The sequence below is a fragment of the Gopherus evgoodei genome, chromosome 3 (genome assembly GCF_007399415.2).
Source record: "Gopherus evgoodei ecotype Sinaloan lineage chromosome 3, rGopEvg1_v1.p, whole genome shotgun sequence".
In the NCBI taxonomy this organism is placed as follows: domain Eukaryota; kingdom Metazoa; phylum Chordata; order Testudines; family Testudinidae; genus Gopherus; species Gopherus evgoodei.
In genome coordinates, this window is record NC_044324.1 from 182,377,766 (window position 1) to 182,400,063 (window position 22,298).

The following is a 22,298-nucleotide window of genomic DNA, read 5'->3' on the forward strand; positions in this document are numbered from 1 at the left end:
TGACAATACCCTGAATCCCCTGCAGTTATTTCATCTGTGTGTAGTACAGTCATTATTCAAAACAGGCCTGGATGAATGGAAATCTAAATCATTACATACCTGAGGCCAAATAGCACTAGGAGACTCTTGCTGGGACCCTTTGTTATTTAGATGGATACTCGATGGTGCTAAAAGACTTCGATGAGAGCCAGCGCTACCTACAGAATTAATTTCCTGTCGTGTAGTATCCTCTATTGCCTCTGCCACACTCAGGCCAACGTGGGAGTTCATCAGAACTTGAGACCTATTGTCATTCTGGTATTGCTTTTGCGGATCAGTGTCTTCCTGTTGCTGCTGTTGTTGCAATACACTTTGTGGATACAAATGCCTATACTGCTGCTGTGGATCCTGATAGAAATACTGAGGCATTGTTCCCAACTGTATAAGCTGTACAGGATGAGCTTGATCCTGGGAGTACTGGTGTGTTTCATGCACGGTTTTTGGGTCAGAATCCCTATGATACGCAGGAAGATGCAGTTGCATCTGTTGCTGCTGCTGCTGCAACTGTAACTGCTGCATAACTGGTTGTGTTTGATAATACTGAGCTATTTGCATTGGACACTGCCTCTGCTGTTGCTGTCGACTTTGTTGCTGCTGCTGCTGGATCTCCTGTATTGAGAGCCGCTGCTGTCCCTGCTGTGGCTGTTGCTGCATATAATATTGAGTCTGCTGCAACTGTTGTATCTGTTGCGGTAACAGCTGCTGAGACTGCATTTGTTGCACATGTGGTTGTCCTTGTTGCATTGCAGAATGCATTTGTAGCTGAGATAAGTGTTGCTGGTAATCATAATACAACTGTTGTTGGTGCTGCATGACTTGCTTTTGCTGAGTGCTTGCAAAATTCTGGTGTACTTGCTGTGGCCCTTGCTGATATCTTTGCACCGTGGAAGTTACAGATTGTTGCTCAACAGCAGGCTTCTGAGACAGCAGCTGTCTAAGTGCACTGTCACTGACATTATCCATCACTGAAGACTGAGCATGCAAGACCTGAGCCATATTGTTGACTTGAATTCTTAAATTTTGGTTAGCAAATACTTGTGTAAAGGAGTCCAATTTATGTAAAACTCCACTAGTAAGTTTTTGCGACCGAAGTTCATTGGCTTGAGAATACGAATACTGGTATCCGTCAGCAGATTCACTCTGTCCTAATGGGCTCCACATGGCATTCTGATTGTTCCTTACCGGAACATGGTTTCCTGAGCCAGTATGTGTCCAATTTGTTTGTCTAGAGGAGTCCGCTGACCCAATGTTTTTTGAACCTACATTCAAAGCTATGCTGTCTCTTGAATCCTGGGGGAATTGAGGAGAGAGGGGAGAAGCCTGAGAAGCATCCATGCCTGATGTTCCATAGCTGTGATTTAAAGGGGGGAGAGTGTTCATTTGGTGCGGTTGGTAATACAAATTCTCATTGCTGTTGGCAGTGTGGTTAGGTTTGTACAACTGCTGGTCCCCCATTTTTGGTCACCTTTATCCTGATCTTACAGGCACAAAAACCATAAACTTGTAGACCCTGAGATATTCCAAGTACGAAAAAAAAATTGCTAGAATTTGTTATTATTCGGCTTGTCCATTTACATTACAACGACTAACTCTTTCTGGTCTGTTTGCAATTCCAATTTCAGATTGATGCTGCTTCATATCTTTGAAAAAGTCCAAAAGGCAAATCTTAAACAAAAACAATAGATTCACTATGCCAGGTACCTGAGAAGTGAGAGAGAGGTAGTTTAAGTGCATTCTACATAACTTTTGCAGTTTCTTTTGATGTAACAACCACCACCTAATGGGGAAAAGGATATAATCTTATGAACAGTTGTAGCAGTTGGGCTATTCCATGGCAATTGGATTGCTTCATCTCATCCCACTATTTCTTCATTTCATCCCATTACAGTGTTTCTACAGTTCTCCAGTACAATCACTTTGCTTTACCAATGAAGGTGTGCTTCCAAAACCTCTCCTTTAAATGCACACACACACACCCCTGTCCATATATAGCACTCAGGTGCAGTCTTTAACCAGAGACTGAACTATGAGAAAGAGACTCATTTCTAGTGTTCCCAGTCTGGAAGTCAGAGACAGCATACACATGTATAGTAAACTCTAATTCACAAAACTCCTGCAGATATCACAGATGGCTCTACTATGTTTGATAACACAACTGAAAGGAAGTGGTGGCTTGGAATCCAAGTGCCAGCACTGAGTTGTAGGCATGGGAGAAGATGGGGTACAGTATGATTTAATTCTGATTCAGAATTAACATAGTGGCTCCAACTCCGTCACACAACATCAGGGCTCGTTTTATTCCATATTATCTTTACAGAGGTGTGGAATGAAGAAGAAGAACAAGTCTGCTATTGGGTTGAAGATACAGCATTGTGTACGTCTCTGAGGAGTAATATGCAAGGCTAGTGTGCTTGTTAAAGTGACAATAAAATCACAAGTGTGGTTACACCAATCACCTCTGTACACACAGAGTCATTTACTCATCTTCTATATGGACTTTTGGTAATTGCTAAGATATATCAAGCTGTCCAAATCGTCAAGTGATAACAGCACATACCTGTCACACGCAACCTCTTCATGTACCTAGTAGGTACCAAGTTCTAACTTCCATTCTGCCTTCTCCCCCCACACACTTTTTTTTTTCCTTCAGTTGTCCATCAATTCCTTAATATTTTAGCAGACTGGTTTATCCTGAATGCTCTCATCTGTCATCCTTATCTTGTGAACAGTAATTCAGTCTGACTTAACTGATTTACAAATATCTGTACTGTTTTGGACGCAATTTAAATAAATAAGATACATTTGTGTTTTCTTACGATGTTTATCATTATGTGGACAGGAATAATCACATTCTCCCTCTACATACACACACACACACACGTTGCGAAGCAGTTGAAGCTACTACTACACATAGGCATCTACATACATTAACATTATGCTGGAACCTTATCTCTGCCCTCTCAACCCATCCTTCTCTCTAACCTAACTGCTCCCCTCCAAAGATTGTGTATTAGTGTCTTAAGGTCCCTTCCAACTCTGATATTCTATGATTCTGTGATAAGATTGATTTAATGCTGGGGCGGGGGGGAGAAGAGGCTGACACGAGGGGGCAGAAGTGCAGGTGCTGATGAGGAACACTTTAACCATCACCAGTTGCACATAAACAGCACACATTTATACAATGCTGGTCATAAACTCTTATGCCAGGTGCAGTCCATAGAACCTTCTCCATGGTAGGATAACATCTGAGGGAAAAGTGCAGCTCCTTTGGAGAAGGCTGTGTGCCCATACCACTACACAGAAGGCTTTGTGAACAGAGTGCATAAACTTGCTCCATCGCAACCAGTGGCACATAAATTTTCAAGTTATGATAAATAACGGCTAAGAACAATCCCAAATTCAGTATTTCCTCCAAAAACCCCGATCCGTTGGACCAGATAGTCTCAGAATACACCTCCCTACCAAATTTTTGTAGATGGACTTTTTTTTTTGTTTTTTGGGTGGGTGGAGGGGAGAATACCATCAACCACAAAAGTCAGTCTGCAAAGGAGAGATTTCAGCCACAGCAAAGCTTCAAACACTGCCTATTAAAAATTATGAAGAGAAACTAAACAAAACCTACATAGAATATTCAAAGGGCATAAACATGGTGTATTCTTCACACCGATAAGCGATCTAATGTTAGAGAAAAACAGGACTGTAGATCTCACTAACACCCAACTATGGAACAGTAAGCAGGGGCTTCCATAACATACAGAGAGTACAAGAGAACGCATGGTATTTTTTGCTGTATATATAGCATAAAACTGGGCTAGGCAGCTCTCTCTGTTTATTAATAGCACTGGTTTGTGTTGCATACTGTAAGAATTCTCATGCCTTTCTGTTAATTTTTTTGAGGTGACAAATATTTTTTTAGTCACTAGTTATGAGTCATATTACTAACGCAACTAATGAGTTAGCCCACATGTCCTCCACAGATAATTAAGTACTAACAGACTATTACAATTTCAAGAATACGAGAGAGTATTACAGCATATATAATTCTTCTCAAGGCAGCAGAGAATATCAACATAATTTATTTACAAAAATGAATTTACTGGCCAAAACCCACATTTGAGAGGGGAGTGCCAGGGCAGCAGACTTTACTTTCTATTGTAGCATTACTGCAACTAGCTCTATGGTCAAGAAGGAATTCCATCTCCCTGGAACATCCATCAGACCCCACTTATTATGGCTGTTAGCAGGAAGTGAGGAGTTGGCCCATAACGTGCAGGGGTATCAGAAAACATTGTCAAAACATAAAAAGGTTTGTATTTAAGAAGTAAGCCTGAAAGTCTCTCATACGTTCGCACACACTCTCTCTCTGCAGCAGATCTTACAACTTACCTCCAGCGTGGGAGGTGGGGCATGTGGTCCTCTTGTGTATAGTCTACAATGTCGCCATCACTGTCACGCAGACACTGATTACTTGTGTACCAACCTGAAAAAGTTATGAAATATTATATTATGCCAACTACTGAGTTGCAGAGCAACTAGAGAATTCAGTAACTATAGAAATAAGTTGCTAAATGAGCTCTCATTTGCTTAAGAAGCTAAGCTATTCCTTCATATCTATATTAATATCAACACACGCTCCTGCAAGAGCAGCATTTCTGAAAATATCTTGAGGCTTCTAGAACTAATGACTTAAGGGCTTGATCCTGCATGGTGTTGAGCATCCTCACCTTACATTGACTTCAACAAGAGGGGAAGGCACCTCACAGGACTGAGCACTAAATAGAGAGCAGCATTTTTCTACTATTACAAGTCATTAATTAGACTGTAGAAGCACTGAGGAACCTGATCTCTCATAGACTCATAGACTCTAGGACTGGAAGGGACCTCGAGAGGTCATCGAGTCCAGTCCCCTGCCCTCATGGCAGGACCAAATACTGTCTAGACCAACCCTGATAGACATTTATCTAACCTACTCTTAAATATCTCCAGCGATGGAGATTCCACAACTTCCCTAGGCAATCTATTCCAGTGTTTAACTACCCTGACAGTTAGGAACTTTTTCCTAATGTCCAACCTAAATCTCCCTTGCTGCAGTTTAAGCCCATTGCTTCTTGTTCTAGCATTGGAGGCTAAGGTGAACAAGTTTTCTCCCTCCTCCTGATGACATCCTTTTAGATACCTGAAAACTGCTATCATGTCCCCTCTCAGTCTTCTCTTTTCCAAACTAAACAAACCCAATCTATCTCTGATAAATTAACTGAGAAACTTCTGAAAGTGTAACAGTAACAGAGTTTACTTCCCCACCTATGAATAAAATAAACATAATATAACTACTTTTTATTTAAGAGCTCATCTCTGAAAACCCTAGCTTGTCTTAACAATAGGACAACAGTTAATAGCTACCAAATGGCAAAAATGAGCCAGTGCTCAAAGAAATCCTAGAATCACTGTATGCTACAACTTCAGCTTCTATATTCTGCAAAATACATTTCCATAGTCACCTATCAGATGTTTTGGTACTACAGAGATAGCATAACAATGAGAGCATTAAATATACAGAGATAAATAATTAAAGAATAACACTTTCCCCACCACTATTTCTGCAACTTACATGGCAAGAGAAATATCCTCTTAAAGACTGTGGGTGAAATCTTGGCCCCTTGAATGAGAGTTCAACAGATTTAAATGGGGACAGGTTTTCACCTCAATTCTCTTCCCAACCTACCAGTCCCCACACTGCTTGATTGTATAAATATTCCATTCCGAAGACCACCAGGAAAAAGTTCCATATAACAGTGGTAGTCCACAGACCATAGTTTGAGAACCACTGTTATAAACACAAACAGTTCTATCCCAAGCACACCAAAATAACCATCACATATTCCAACTCCCTTCCCCCATTCACACAAATGAAAAAGAAAATAAATCTTCAGTCTTCCCAGGAAGGATGCCACAAATTAATTCTGGCGTACATTAAATGGGAGAATATTCCAAAATTGTGGGCTCTCAAAAAAGGAGATCTTGCTTTTCTAACCTCTCTAAATTACATTATCAGACAATCATTGGATCCAAATGTTTTAATCACAATGTGGGAAGTGGGGCAGTTGGCAGTTCTTTAGGGAGATGGTCCTGTATCCTTCCCAGCTTTATATACAAAAAACAGGCTCTTAAAAACACACTTGCTGAATTTTTCTAGATGTAAAAATAATAGATGGGTCACATTTATAGACCTATACAGTTGCCTGTTTGGTTCTCATTTAAATTCCAGAGCAAAATATTAATTCAAAAATAATTCAGTGTTAGAAACTGAGTGGGGAGGCTGGGGAACAGTACTGTATGCTAGTTGGGTTTTGATTTCTACAAAGCTAGTGGAGAGTTAACATAAGATTGCAGGACAGAGAAAGCTGAAGCGAGCAGACCCATTAAGCCACAGAGTTACTAAAGTAAAGTAAAGACCTAAACTGCCCAATGCTCTGCACGGCTATGAATCAAAATGTAATCAGATAGTATGTATTATCCATTGTATTTCAGGTTTTTCAGCAGTCATATTGATCAAATGTCTACACACTTTTATAGTTGTGATTTCTCATAATCAAGAGTTAGCATGAAAGCGAGGACTGAAACACAATATATATTTCCATACTTTGGAAGATAGGTGCAAAAAGGCCTCAATGCTGGACAGGATCTGTAGGATTAATCTGGCATTTTTAATTAATTTCACTGACAAGCAATCGTGTTTTGAAGATTATAAATTCCTTGTACCTTCTGTATTTTGCCTTGTACAGCAATAAACATACTGTCATAATTTAACAAAGAACAAATAAATAATGTAAAACTTCTCTCAGCAATCCAAACAGTATTTTCAGAAAACTTAAATTAAGAAGTTGTTGTGGTATATAGGTTCTTCCTTGCTCCTCCCCTAAACTGGAAATAGCTCATTAATGTGTCTTGATCATGCTTTACTACCCTTCAGTCTGACAGAAAGGGACACAGTGTACTTGTTTCTGATATTAGAATATGAAGTTTTGTATCTATATAATAAGATTCCAGAATTGTCATTCTGAAGCCTAGAATGCCTGGAGTCAATGTGAAGTGATGGAAACAGCTACAAGCTAGGCTGAAAGCTTTTTGTTAAAATATTACTAGGCTGAATCATCACTGGGTTCACCATCTTACTATCCAGTTTGTTCTCAGCCATTTTGACTTCACAAATTACACACATACTGAGTACAGGTGTAGTATAGCATATATTTATTCCATGCCAAGAGTCCTAAACCATTGTGATAGCAGGGATAACCAATCACCATCTTTATTCTACAAGTAATTTACATGCAACAATTTCATTGGTTGTATGAGAAAAACTACACAGATAGTGGATTACTTGGCCCAACTGCCACATCCGTGCAACAGCATGGGCTTTCAGCTACTAGTATTCAATAATGGTTAAATTGAAGCTAATGGGATACTGATCTTCTGATGCTCTCCCTCATTCTTTTCCATATACTACAGGCATTTTAAATTTGCTTCATACTTTGCATCAGTGGAAGAGTAAGAGGATTTCCCTTTTCAAGGCTATATTACATTTCTCTATGCTACTCTGACACCAGGTCCACTGCCACAATGCTTCTTGTAGCTAGTTTCCTACTCCCAGCTTCTTTTTTTGCATATACAATTAACATATCAGAAGTAAATGTAGTGCATAAACAGAATGGAGATCATGTAACACCATGAAAAGATGTGGTCTGGATCAGCCGTGAGACAGGGAGCGAACAGAACACAGGTGTGAGGAAGGGAGCCAAAGATGTTTTATTTTTCCTAAGCTCAGAAATTCATTTGTCAGCCTTAAGGACACGTAGGAACATGTTAATGCAACTGGAAGATTTGCTGTCAGGAACAGGTAGTGAAAATTTGGTCTAAGGTCTGGGAGTTGCTCTTTTAAGTCTTGGACGGTGCCAAAATACCTCTATCGGTGCCAAAATACCTCTATTGGTCCAAGGGAACAGTGATCATTTCAATACTGTATATCTCATGACCATTAAGATTGGAAACATTTTTTCTGTCCTTGATAGTTCAGGATGGCTGTTAGAACCAAGCCTAGTGCTGCACACCATCTCAGAGGTTTGTATCTCAACATAAAAAAAGATATAGAGCATTAAAAGCCCTAATTCTGGAGGATCATGGGAACATTGACAGCTATAATAATTCCAGCACTGAAGAGAGGCTGGAGGGGAAGCAAAATGCTAAGTGGGATAATCCAATTTTAAAGTCTAGATATCATGAAATCTACTCATTTTTTAAAATACATTTTTAAAAATTAATGAGGTACATGTTCAGTAGTTTCACAAACCCTGAAAAAATATTGTGTGTTCCTTTACAGCAAAGCTCCTTGTTCCAGTGAAGTATGAAAGGTTGTTGTAGTCTCATGTGGCTGCTGATAGCATAAGCAGTTCCTGTTTTTACTCTTTAAGAGGAACTAGAACATCCTAACTAAGTTTAGAAATTACTGGATTGGGTGGGGGAACAGAATCTAAATTTCTACCCAAGATTATGAACTCAATTTAGTGAAAAAAGAGATAGTTTCTTCATTCCAAAAGAAATTGGGGGCATTTCAGTAACTCATTTGTCATCTTTGTTGTTAAATTGCTTCTTTACTTTCAGATGCATCAAATAATTCTAAGCACTGCAAGTGAAACCTTTATTGTATTACTCATATACAAGGTGAAGATAAAATTACAGGATTGCTTCAAAATGTGGATACAAAAGATCGTTACTAGAGCCTTAAAGAATGGGCTTGAGTGGCACGTTTCCCAACTGTTGAAGAACCAGACAGGATTTAATAAAAGATTGGTTCACCATTGATACAAACAAGATGGTTTTTAATATTTTCTATTATGTTGCTGCCCATTTGATCAATGGAAGAAGTGGTATTTGAACTCTTTTTGGGGCAGATGAAGAATGACCTCTGGTGATCTAGGTGTAGAGAATATTTATGTAAACAGTTTTGTGAACCTCTCTGAGCTTTATGCCAGGGATTGTGCCACAAATCTGCCTCCTGTAAGATATGTACATTGTTGGGGAATTCATCAGGTTTTCCCTAAGGCTCATCTTTTGTTTACTCCTATTACTGAAATCCTAATTTTCAGAAGAGACGATTTGCCAAACTAGATCAAGCCACTGCAGTGGAGACTTCTCCGGGAAGGCAGGCTAGACTTCGCCTTTTGTCAGGCATAGTATGAGCTCTGTTCACTGCTGCTAACTGGGGTTGGGCACAGTTTTGTGTATCTTCTCACTTTCAGGTGCCACCAGTTAGTATCCTGCCCCTAGCAGTGACCAACACTTGTTTTCGTGCCAGGCAAATATCCCGAATGCACTTAGCCAACTGGGCAATGCTCATGTTCCTTCTTGACCCCTACAGGTGATCTGATTATGCCTGATGCTTGAGTATTGATTGTCTTTTTCTTAGCTTCTACAACTACATATGCTGTTAAAGAGTCACTTTACAATTTTAAAATTAATCATTTTCTATACTTATGTATTGCTTAAGATTGTACTTGCAATATGCTAGGATTTTGCAAGACAAAGAAAGAAAGAAAGAAAGAAAGGTCCCTATCCTGAGGAACTCACATTATAGTGACAGATGGGTGAAATACAGTAGAGGTTAGGAGGAAATGGGAAACAGCATATACAACTATGTTTTCGAAAGTGACAAGTAATTCTGGATGATTCACCTGAAACTACTTTAAAGTGACTGATTTTCAGAGGATGCTTACTCAGAACTGTCTGAAAATTGGGGTATACAAATATCACTAACACTTTTGAAGATTTAACTCCCACCCTACTCCACCCCCTTTTTATTTTTAGTGAGTGTACATGTCATCTTGCTTTGCAGTGGACAGTGCAACAGGTGTTGGTCTTCAAAAAGAATCAGATGTAGTAAGGATGGGGGCCTTGTGTATTGTACTTATATTACTGGATAATAAAAAGCTTTTAGATGCAGCTGACATGGATATAAATGTGTAAGAAACACAAGTCAAATTTTCCAAAATAAAGCCCTTCATTAAGGATGCAAAGAGCAAGAAACCTAGCCATTCAAGGAAAGCCAAACTGAATGAGCATAATTAGAAAGTTTATAAATCGTGGTGACTCAGGGACCTCTTGATGTCAACTGGCAGAGGGCACAGGGTAAGGGTTACAGGGATCCCCTGGATCTGATATTTAATTTACCAAAGAGCATTATGCAAGTGTTCTACTGAAACCTGTCTCTCAGTGGTTGTCATCATCTTTGCGAAATGGATGCGTGGATAATATGTAAGAAGATATGTATATAGATTGGAAATTATGTTCTTAAAACCTTAAAGTTAAGGGCAGATCACCCAGAAGTAAAATGCTTTAAGACACGTTCCACCAGAGAAGAGGTGGGAGACATTTCGACTTCCTGGTTGACCACCATGAATTGTGTGCTATTTAACACCCGTGAAAGACTCATGACTTTGGGAAGAAACTTAATTTTTCATTTACTATTTCATTTTTCTGAGTATGACAGTACTTCAGCTTCCTCAATCAAAAATCCACTTCTGCAGTTATGTAACATATAATTATATGCCAAAGCAACAGTAGTCTGCAGAACTGTAAGGATCAGCAAAGAATAAGAAAATGTTGGTACAAATCTTCTCTGCTCGTGTGGAATAAATGTACACAGGCTTTCATTAAGAACTGGACATTTACCATCTACATGCAGCTTCTAAGTTTACTACAATATTTCCAATTCTATGTATATAGAGAATAATCACAAATGCCAATGGTAAAAGATAAATGGTAAATACTGAAGTGCAATGTTCTTTTTTAAAATGGCATCTAATGACCATGAATGCGTATAAATACATGACAGTCTTCCCACAATTCTGATCAACTTCACTGATGGCTGGTTTGACTCATTGAGATTTGGAGGATTTTTTGCTGGTATTTTTGCCATTACTTCTATTACAATAAAAGGCTACATAGAGCATCTGATTATTTAAATTGCTGGGTCATGATTAAAGAATATTTGACTGAAACAGTAGAACTAAACATCCTTATAAATGAGAGGAAAAAGAAGAGAGCAATATATAAAATTTTACACACAGTGATAAAAGATTAAGGTTTCCAAGTCAAGTACTCAAATGTTAGAAAATGCCACAATTAAGGCTGCCATTGAGATTATGTGACAAGATACAGGTGATTCAGTCTGTAGAAGATTAACAAGTCCCTGTCTGTCATGTGACAGCTGAGGGTGGAGTATATAAGGAAGAAAAGCTGAATCAAAGGGTGTCCTCTCTTCTTCTAGACCCTTCATGCTGGTATAGTTTAGAGAAATTTTTGCTGTGTTTTTAAATTACACTCCCCTCCGTTTTTTTTTTGTTTTGTTTTTTTTTTGCACAACTGATCTGCGAACAATAAAACAAGCCATCAAGAAAGAGCCTTGAAAAGACTAATTGCTTGGAACTTTACTCCCTTTCCCCAACTGTAAACTGGTGGGAAGTTTCATCTGATATCATGGGAGGATTTAGTGCAGGCCTGCACAACATGCAGCCCACAGGGGGATTTTAAATCCTCTGCACACTGCGCTCTGCGGGCAGCCCAGAGCCCTTTAAATCCCAGCCGCGGCCGGGAGTCACAGGGCTCTGGGCTGCCGGCAGCCATGGGGAGCCCTGGGCCCTTTAAATTTCAGTCGCGGCCGGGAATCAAAGGGCTCTGGGCTGCCAGCAGAATTTCCCAGCCGTGGCTGAGATTTAAAGGGCTCAGGGCTCCCCACGCTGCCGGCAGCCGAGAGCCCTTTGAATCCCGGATGTGGCTCCAGCGGCGGGGCCGGCTGGAATTTAAAGGGCTCAGGGCTCCCCAGGGCTGCCTACAGCCCAGAGCCCTTTGAATCCCTGCCCGCGGCCACTGATTGCCCCCTCCCCCGGACCCCTGCCCCTAACTGCCCCCCAGGAACCCCAGCCCCTATCTAAGCACTGCTGCTCCTTGTCCCCCGATTGCCCCCTCCCGAGACCCCTGCCCCTAACTGTCCCTTGGGACTCCAGCTCCTATCTAAGCCTCCCTTCTCTTTGTCCCCAACTGCCCCCTCCTGAGACCCCCTCCAACTTCCCCCCAAGACCCCAACCCCTACTTGTCTCCTGATAAACCCCTGGGACTCCTATGCCTATCCAACTGCTGCCTGCCCCCTGACTGCCCCCCGAACCTCCGTCCCATCCAACCCCCGGCTCCCTGTCCCTTGACTGTCCCCTGGAACCTGCTACCCCTTCTCCAACCCCCAGCCCCCTTACTGTGCCACTAACGCCAGCGTGTCTGGCTCCATGCAGTTCCAGACATGTTGCTGCCATGCTCCCCCACGGAGCCCACAGCCCCCCTCCCACCAGCACCTGCCTTCCAGATTTGAACACCTCAAAATTCAGGAGTGCTCAAGCTCAGTTTGGGCAGCTGTTACTTCATTTCTCCCAAATCAAATATACTGATCCACTGTAACTTGCTGTAGAAAAAGTAGGATAAAATTGAGCAAGAAATGCTTATTAGGACTGGAATTGCTATTTTCAACAGCCGTTGCCTTTTTGTTTGTTTTGAAAGGAAGACAGTGATATTGCATTGGCAAATTCCCCATAGAAAGAAAGAGTAGAACAAAAGAATAATAAAGGCACCTCAACTTTTCCTCATTTATGTAGGACAGTCTCATAATATGCATCCAGATATCCTCCAATCATACAAGCTGAAAATTGTTCCACTTTACTGCAGCTCTGTAACCATATGGGAACCAATCCTGTCTGTGTTTGGTGCACATCCAAAATTCCTGCTGAACGAACCGCCCTGGGAGTGAGTTACCAGTGACCCAGGGCTGGGGCGGCAGGAGGTGTGGGGCGGGGGCACTGGTGGGGTGGACCCAGGGCTGGGGCAGCAGTGGGGTGGGGGAAGGGCCCTGGTGGAGAGGAAAGGGGGAAGTCCAGCGCTGGGGCGGCAGGAGGTGTGTGTGAGTTGGTGGGTGGGGGGAGAGCCCAGGACTGGGGCAGAAGGGAGGAGCCCAGGACCGGGACGGGGGAGCAGCCAAATTTTTTTTTGCTTGAGGCAGCAAAAAACCTAGAGCCGGCCTTGCCAGGTTCCCCCAGCCACAGGAGCCCCAAGCTCTTTAATTTGACCATGAGGGCTCCCAGCCACCTCTTCAGCAGGGAGCCCCTGGTTGATTTAAAATAAAGTATCACCTCCCCACCCCCAACCTTCCTTTTTGGCCCACAACTGTTTTGGTGGGGCGGCGCTGGGAAAGGAGGATTTGTTTCTGCAGGGCTGGGCGGCCCTGGGGCGGGGTGTTTCTGCAGGGCCGGGAGGTTTCGGCCCTCAGCTGTTTTCTTTGGAGTAATGTGGCCCTCGCCACTTTACGAGTTGTGCAGGCCTGATTTAGTGAATAGCAGGATGGGAAAGCAGGGAGACAGACACAAGCAGTCCAACACAGGATGAAATTTTTTGGTAATTAAATTAATTCAGAAACAAGGTCCTATGTATACATTCACAAGAGAAGTAGGGGATATTGTTCTAATATCTAAAATATCTCTCAGCATTTTCACATTGCTGGGTTTGTTATCTGGCTCTTCTGGCACAATACTTTGCATGAAAGAAAAACTGGTTCATCTAAAATGCAGAATGTAGATCTATTCTCTGTAATTTTGAGTGTCCACTTGTCTGAGGTCATGGCGACCCTGTTCTAAAAGAAATGTATAATCGTCCTACAATCAAATGGATCTGAGCCAAGTGGAACTCATCAAAGTTTTGGTTGCAGAGCTGTGGCAATAGACATTCTAAAGTCTGGTTTGCCTGAGCTGTTTGGCTGGTTGCTCTAATATCTTCTCTATTCCATTTATCTTTCTCTCTCTCTTCTCTTGAGGCATTAAAATTTTGTTAAAATCTGCCAACTCCCACATCTGCATCTAAACAGGCCTCTAAAAATTGTTGCTTTAAAAACTGTTCCTATAGGTCTTTTGCAAACATTAAAAGAGAAGCTCTTACATCTTCCACAAGAATCTGACAATATACCTCATTTAAGACTGTCTTAGTTGTGGGGATCCCCAGTCACAGTGTTCTCGGGTGCTTAGAACTGGGCCAGATTTCACAATTTGTGAAAGATTCTTATCTTGTGCTTTGGAAGCAATCATTTTGCAAGTACCAACAATTTCCTTAATCTCATTTTTCCTAACTCTTTCTTTTCTACTATATTTCTAGAGCATAGAATAGGCTATTTTTATAAGAACATTTTTCTGGACTTGTTTAAGTTGGCTATTGTAAAGTTTCAGAGTGAACCTATTAAGAGAACTATACTTCTCAGGACTACACTTCACCATCATCACAAAGTGTTGCAGAAGTTCTGGTGTAAGAAAAGCATTTTTATCCTCTGTCTTAGACATTTTTTAAAAGGAACCCTAGAGGTCATCTTAACTTGCTTAGGACCTTACAATAAATAAATGCATTGCTATGTATCAATCATATAACTAATCACATCCCTGTAAACTGTCTTCCAAATCAAATTCAGACTGCGTTTGATTAGGACATGAAAGCAATCTGACCTCTCTCTTCAGAATATGTTGTCTTCTGAGATTAAGTACTTAGATTTGTTTGCTTTTTATGAGGTGGGGAGGAGTACGCAGATGGACACTTAGCATCCCCTGAATCCATGGAACCCAAATCTATACCCCCTAAAACAGTGGTTCTCAAACTTTTGTACTGGTGACCCCTTTCATATAGCAAGCTTCTGAGTACAACCTCCCCCACCCATACATTAAAAACACTTTTTATATATTTAACACTATTGTAAGTGCTGGATGTAAAGCGGGGTTTGGGGTGGAGGCTGACATCTTGCTACCCCCCACGTAATAACTTCACGACCCCCCCGAGGGGTCCCGACCCCCAGTTTGAGAAACCCTGCCCTACAACATCAATTCCCACATCAGACTTGTGTGCCAGCTGATGAGATGCACAGAAAAGAGAATGCTATTTAAATAATCAATGAGAGCCCAGTTCTCAGCCCTGATGTTTAATTTATTACGTGCTCCTGGAAAGGAAAGAAAAGAAACATTGTGGCTTTTCTCCTTATATTCTTCATTCACGCTTGGTCTGTGGTTTTTTGAAGCATACTTCTAAGATGCCTAGCTGGAAATAGGGGAGAATGACTAGCCATCACCCACACTTTTTCTTAACTAGCTCCGCCATGTTTTATGTATACAGCAAACAGTGCCATTTCTAACAGCCCTTTCCTTCACAGAGGCAACATGAGGAGTGCAGTTGCTCTGAGTAAGGCTAACAAAACGAAACAGTAAATAAAAACAGCTGCAACAGAAATGAGAGGGCAGGCAGTGCTATCCTTTCTGCTGCAGAGGCTGAGCAATTGCAGATTTCCCTGGAACACCAACATGGTATAGGCCAGGGGTCGGCAACCTTTCAGAAGTGGTGTGCCGAGTCTTCATTTATTCACTCTGATTTAAGGTTTTGCATGCCAGTAATACATTTGAACGTTTTTAGAAGGTCTCTTTCTATAAGTCTGTAATATATAACTAAACCATTGTTGTATGTAAGGTAAACAAGGTTTTTAAAATGTTTAAGAAGCTTCATTTAAAATTAAATTAAAATGCAGAGCCCCCCGGACTGGTGGCCAGGACCCAGGCAGTATGAGTGCCGCTGAAAATCAGCTGGCGTGCCGCCTTCGGCACCCGTGCCATAGGTTGCCTACCCCTGGTATAGTCAGTCACACTGGAATTTCTATAGTTCCTTATGTCCCTGGAAGTGAAAAACAAGCTCTTTAAAAAAAACAAACGATTACATGCGTCTTGAACTTCCAGAATACACCAAGCATACGAAGATATTTTAAAAATGAACTGAAGTTTAAAAATAAGTAAGAACAATAGAAAACTACAGCCTTAATATAGGTTTCTTCAGGCACTGAATATTTTTATTGTTCCGGTCTTAAGAATTACAACTAAAAAAAAATCCCAAAAGGAAAATTTCCTTCTCACCTGGGAATTTTCCTTCTAACAGTCTAAATGTTAGACACTCCGTACACTACTGGCATGCCCCGCTCCAAGGTGGTTAGAGCAAAGATTGACAGACAGCTTGCAGCCAGGACTCCCCCTCAGTGGAGAACCCCAGAACATAAAACGCAATATGTACACATTTCATTTTCAAATGGGTTTTAGACACTAAGAGCCTAAATCCCACTGTAATTGGAATTTAGACTCCTAAGTGCCTAAATCCCTTTTGAAAATGAGACTTAGGTATTGCAACACTGACAGCAGTAATGCCTAAATACTTTTTAAAAATTTGGGCCTTTGTCGTAATGGAAAATACACAGATGAGTCTGTATAGACAATGGTCCAAGTTCCAATACATTCCTAGCTACAAAGAAAGCCACATGGACAGAGACAGCACGAGAGAGGAGGCTGAAACAGTGTAGTGGCTCAGTTATTTGGTTAAGGCATCTAGCACCAAATTCATGCTCCAGAAACCTGTGTCGAGTGTTGCTAAGGAATCTTTTGATGGGGTCTTGAATTGTAATGAACCAAGGCAGATTTTTGGTCAGGACACTCACAACATGTCTCTCTAATGTATTGGGTTTGAAGCTGTTTGGTAGCCCATCCTGTAGAAACTCTTAAGACATCCTTTACTGTGGCTGTCTTGGTATTAATCCACCTTTTGTAGCACCAGTATCGGAATTTAGTCCAATTGATCCAATATATCTTGTTGGTAGATGCTTTTCAGGATACCAAAAGTGCATCCAGAATTCTCTCCAAGTATCTCAGATACCTCAGTTCTCCCCTTTCAGCTTTCAGAATGCTAATTTTAGCAAATGCAGATTTTGGCAGTGGATCAGTTCTTGGGTTGGAATTCCTTCTGAGGCTGTCATTTCAGAAAGAGTTCCAGCTGTAACCTCACTAAGTCGAAGAACCATGGTCTCTGAGGCCAGCATGAGACAGTCAGGATGACTGGCCTATTCCTTTAGATTCTTTTTACTGCTCTTTCCAAAAGAGGTAAAGCATAAAGTAGGTCCTGTGGTCACCTCTGAGACAGAGCATTGACTGCCTCTGCTTCAGGCTCTCATGTCCTTGTGAAGAACCTCATGGACTTTCTATATTCCCCAGGCAAAGAAAACCCTGGCCACTCCAACACTCGCTCTGGAGAGCTTCATTTCTTTTTCTCTCTCTGACCAGAAGTACAACCCTCCATCTCCCCCTTTTGGGGGGAAGTCTGCAATGAGGTCTGAGAACATTTCATCCTGAGTTTTCCATTTCTTCTGCCTCAAGTTAGCCAACCACTCAGCTGTTGATAAAAGCCCTGTCTTTTAGGGTCTGGCCACTGCAGGCACCATGGTTGGAGTAAGAAAAAACAAAAACAAATCCCACTATATGCTATTATTGATTATATTCTGGAGAGGCTACAATAGCATTTTTATATGTATTTCTGACCTTCCCTCCCTGAGATTCTTCCCAGTCTTGGGGGAACCTTAGTAAATAGTGTGTGCATGATGGAGGATGACAAGATTGGGATTTTTGACTGCAGTATATGCTGTTTGGGTTTGCTGTTGAGACTTGGGGCTGGGATGGGAATTATGTTCCCAATTTTGCTAGGCTTTTGAGGCACTTATAGTGTTGGAGGGGACAGCAGGGGACATCTGAGGGCAAGCGGGATAGTAATCCCCTCTACATTCTCTTTAGGTTGTCCTGACTCTCAATGACATTATGCTGAGACAGATGACTAGGAGACACAGAATAGCCTTATTCAAAAAAGACAAAGGGCAGACCAGCACAATACGCTGTGATGTTATTCACCAAGATGGTTCCCCCAGAAACACTAGAGTGAAAGGGAATTGCAAAACTATACCTGGGGGAATTACCATGCAGCTATCCCACATAATATCCAGACCAAAACGGAGCAATTTTTCAGTCTTAGATTCTGCTTCATCTCCCCTGCACTCCTATTGAAAGTGTAGAGAAAAATATATAGGGTTCTGCTCAGATTGTTTAAAATATTCACAATTCCCAGATTTTTTCTTCTATGTAAGATTGTTTAAAGCCTTAAAAGCTTTGCTAACTCTAAGATAAAGCTCTTTTCCTGTAAGAATGCATGTTATAGTGGGGAGCTACAGTCTTTATTTATTTATTTATTTTTATGGTCATGCAATGCCAATGTCTACCTCATGTTAATTGAGAACACTAATCAGAGTCCTGAGTTCCAAAGAGATCCTGCCTTTCCAGGGACAGGTCTTCACCGGCCTCCTCATTTTCTACCTCCGACTCTTTCAGTTCGTCTTCGGTGGTGGTAAGAATAGAGGAACAGGAACCATAACCTTTTGGGGTTCAGTAGTCATTTAACTTATCAAAGTCCTGTGCAGCTCCTTAAATAATACCAAGGTTACATGTCCACTATCAGACCTTTTCCTGGTATCCTTGGTTCTAAAGCAAGTCCTCCTGAGTGGTTTGCTCTTTATCCTGCGCTGGTTGGTGTTCTAGTTCTGACCCTGCAGACATCTGCTTAGCAATGTGCACAAAAATATCTTTATCCCAGTGTCTGACCACAATAGCGTGCTGCACCAACGCTTCTCTCTAGAAGGCAATGACATCAGCCGTCTAGGAACAACTCCAAGCAGCTGCTTGAGGTACATTGTAAGGACTCTGGAGTAATAGCTCAGCAATGCTGAGATACTCAAATCTAGAAGCAAATGGGCAAATTCTGGCCCTGCACCAGTTTTTAAATGGGAAAGAGCACAGTGGTAAATAGACAGCTCAGAAACAGTTGTCTGCAAAGTGGTGTGGGATAGCAGTTGGAGGACTGAAAGTAGCGGGAAGCAGCACTGGGTGAACAGAAACAGAAAAAATTAACTCAATTTGCACTGAACTTAGAGCACGTGGAATTAGGACTCCAGACCTCACAAAAATGCGGAGACAGTGCTCTACAATGAACTATGTTGTGTGTATGCAAGAGTTTACAAACTGTATTAACTCTACTTAATCTGGTTTAAAGCTCTCTCTCTAGACAAGCCCTAAGACTGGACCCTTGAACTTTTTTGACACCTCCTGAAATACTGAAGGATTCAGATTCCACTTCTTCATGTCCAGGTCTGCCTCCTGCTGAGCCACTCCATAGCTATGTTCTCCCTCTCCTGTATGTGGACAGCTTTCAGAAAGAGCGAGAGAGAAGGTGATGTTCTGAGCTAATCAGTATTTATGCATACAGACACCACCACTGCAGTGGCATACATCAACTAACAAGGGAGAACGAAATCTGCCTTCTTCATTTCCCCTTGTTGGTTGACCTATGCCATTGCAGTAGCAGAGTATGTGTGGATAACATTGATCAACTCTCAGTTGAAAATGGAGGAGGCCTAATGCAATGGTCCTGAGGTCTAGCCATTTTATACTCTTCCTTTTCTACAAATTGGACCCCCCCCCCGCCCGGCATAGGTGACACTGTGAACTTGTCTTTGGGGGGGAGGTGGGAGGAGGCGTTGGTCAATTTGATGGCATAACTCTATAGAACTGACTCTAGTACCCCACTTGTCCAAGACAGAAGTTGCTCACATATGGCAAATTTCTGAAGTCTCCACCCATCAGTGGACTCTTCCTGATAGTCAAAATGACAGGCTGGACTTCTACATAGAGTGCTTCCACAGACATGCACAGGCTGAAATTGTGAAGAAACAGCATCACTTGCCCCATAACTTCAGCCGTACAGAACACGACATCCACAGCCTCAGAAACAACTCTGACATCATAATCAGAGGCGCTGACAAAGGAGGTGCTGTAGTCATAATGAACAGGTCGGACTATGAACAGGAGGCTGCCAGGCAACTCTCCAACACCACATTCTACAGGCCTCAGTGGGATCGGCGGATAGTGAAGTACCAAAAGAAACTACACCATCTGCTCAAGAAACTCCCTGCTACAGCATAGGAACAAATCTACACAGACACACCCCTAGAGCCCCGACCAGGGGTATTCTATCTGCTTCCCAAATCTATAAACCTGGAAACCCTGGACATCCCATCATCTCAGGCATTGGCACTTTTACAGCAGGATTATCTGGCTATTTGGACTCTCTCCTCAGACCCTATACAACCAACACTCCTAGCTATCTCAGAGACTTCCTGAAGAAACTGCAATGCATTGGTGATCTTCCTGAAACCACCAAAATGGATGTACAAGCTCTTTACACCAATATTTCACATGAGGATGAACTACAAGCTGTCAAGAACAGTACCCTTAATGAGGCCATGGCACACCTGGTGGCTGAGCTTTGATATTTTGTCCTCAGCCACAATTATTTCAGATTTGAGGACAACTTATATCTTCAAGTCAGTGGCACTGCTTTGGGTACTCGGAGGCCCCACAGTATGCCAACATTTTTATGGCTGACTCAGAACAACGATTCTTCAGCTCTTCCCCTAGCGCCCCTCTTCTACTTGCACCACATTGATGACATCATCATATGGACTCATAGGAAGGAGGCCCTTGAAGAATTCCACCTGGATTTCAACAATTTCCATCCCACCATCAATCTCAGCCTGGACCAGTCCACACAAGAGATCCACTTCCTGGACACTAAAGTACAAATAAGTGATGGCCACATAAACACCACTCTATACTGGAAACCTAATGACCACTATACTTACCTACATGCCTCCAGCTTCCATCCAGGACACATCAGTCATAAACAGATAGCTAAGGGTTAATGTCTCTTTCACCTGTAAAGGGTTAACAAACAGTGAACTTGGAACACCTGACCAGAGGACCAATCAGGAGAAAAGATACTTTCAAATCTCGGTGGAGGGAAGTCTTTGTTTTGTGTTTTGTTTGTTTGGCTGTTGTTCTCTCTGGATTCTGAGAGGGTAACCAGACATACCTACAAGCTCTCTAATTTTCTATTCAAATAGTAAGTACCAGTAGAAGGCGAGTTAGTCTTTTTGATTGTTTTCTTTATTTGCAAATGTGTATTTTGCTGGAAGTATTTTAAATTGTATTTTGCTGGGGGGAGGCTTCTCTCTAGTGTCTGTAAGCTGAAAGACCCTGTAATATTTACCATCTAAATTACAGAGACTTTTACTTTTTTTTTTCCTTTCTTTTTATTAAAAGTTTTTCTTTTTAAGACCTGATTGACTTTTTCCCCCTTGTTGATGCTCAAGGGAATTGAGTCTGTACTCACCAGGGAATTGGTGGGAGACAGGGAGAGAGAAGGGAGGGGGGAAAAGGTGGAATCCCTTTGTTTTAGATTCACGGAGCTTGAATCTGTATTACCTCTTGGGGAAGGGGGAAGAGGAGGGGGCAAGGTGTACTCCTCTGTTTTTAGATTCAAGGAGTTTGAATCACAGTGATCTTCCAGGGTAACTCAGGGAGGGAAAGCCTGGGAGAGGCAACGGTGGGGGAAAGGGTTTACTTTCCTTGTGTAAGATCCAGGGGGTCTGGGTCTTGGGGTCCTCTGAGAAGGTTTTGGGAGGACCAGAGTATACCAGGCACTGCAAGTCCTAGTTGGTGGCAGTACTACAAGGTCTAAGCTAGTAATTAAACTTAGGGGGGATTCATGCTGGTACCACATCTTTTGGATGCTAAGAACAACGCTTCCTCAGCTCTTCCCCTAGCGCCCCTCTTCTACTTGCGCTACATTGATGACATCATCATATGGACTCATGGGAAGGAGGCCCTTGAAGAATTCCACCTGGATTTCAACAATTTCATCCCACCATCAACCTCAGCCTGGACCAGTCCACACAAGAGATCCACTTCCTGGACACTAAAGTACAAATAAGTGATGGCCACATAAACACCACCCTATACTGGAAACCTAATGACCACTATACTTACCTACATGCCTCCAGCTTCCATCCAGGACACATCACACGACCCATTGTCTACAGCCAAGCCCTAAGATACAACTGAATATGCTTCAATCCCTCAGACAGAGACAAACACCTACAAGATCTTTATCAAGCATTCTTAAAATTACAATACCCACCTGAGAATGAGAGGAAACAGATTGACAGAGTGAGACGGGTACCCAGAAGTCACCTACTACAGGACAAGGAAAATAACAACACAACTGGCCATAACATACAGCCCCTAGCTAAAACTTCTCCAGCACATCATCAACGATCTACAAAGTATCCTGGAAAACAATCCCTCACTTTCACAGACCTTGGGAGGCAGGCCAGTCCTCACTTACAGACAGCCCCCAATCTGCAGCATATACTCACCAGCAACTACACACTA

The 22,298-nt window shown here is 42.0% G+C and overlaps 1 protein-coding gene across 11 annotated transcripts in view; it reads right to left on the reverse strand.

Moving 5' to 3' along the window:
* Positions 1 to 22,298, reverse strand: part of TRERF1 (transcriptional regulating factor 1) — a 168,656-nt gene that overhangs the window by 37,157 nt on the left and 109,201 nt on the right. For all 11 annotated transcript variants that reach the window (XM_030557612.1, XM_030557611.1, XM_030557609.1 and 8 more), the window contains 2 exons: positions 4,426 to 4,519; positions 100 to 1,740 (listed from right to left, as the gene is read on the reverse strand). In XM_030557612.1, the coding sequence (XP_030413472.1) occupies positions 100 to 1,494 (1,395 nt within the window). In that variant the 5' untranslated portion in view covers positions 1,495 to 1,740; positions 4,426 to 4,519. The remainder of the gene's footprint in view (positions 1 to 99; positions 1,741 to 4,425; positions 4,520 to 22,298) is intronic.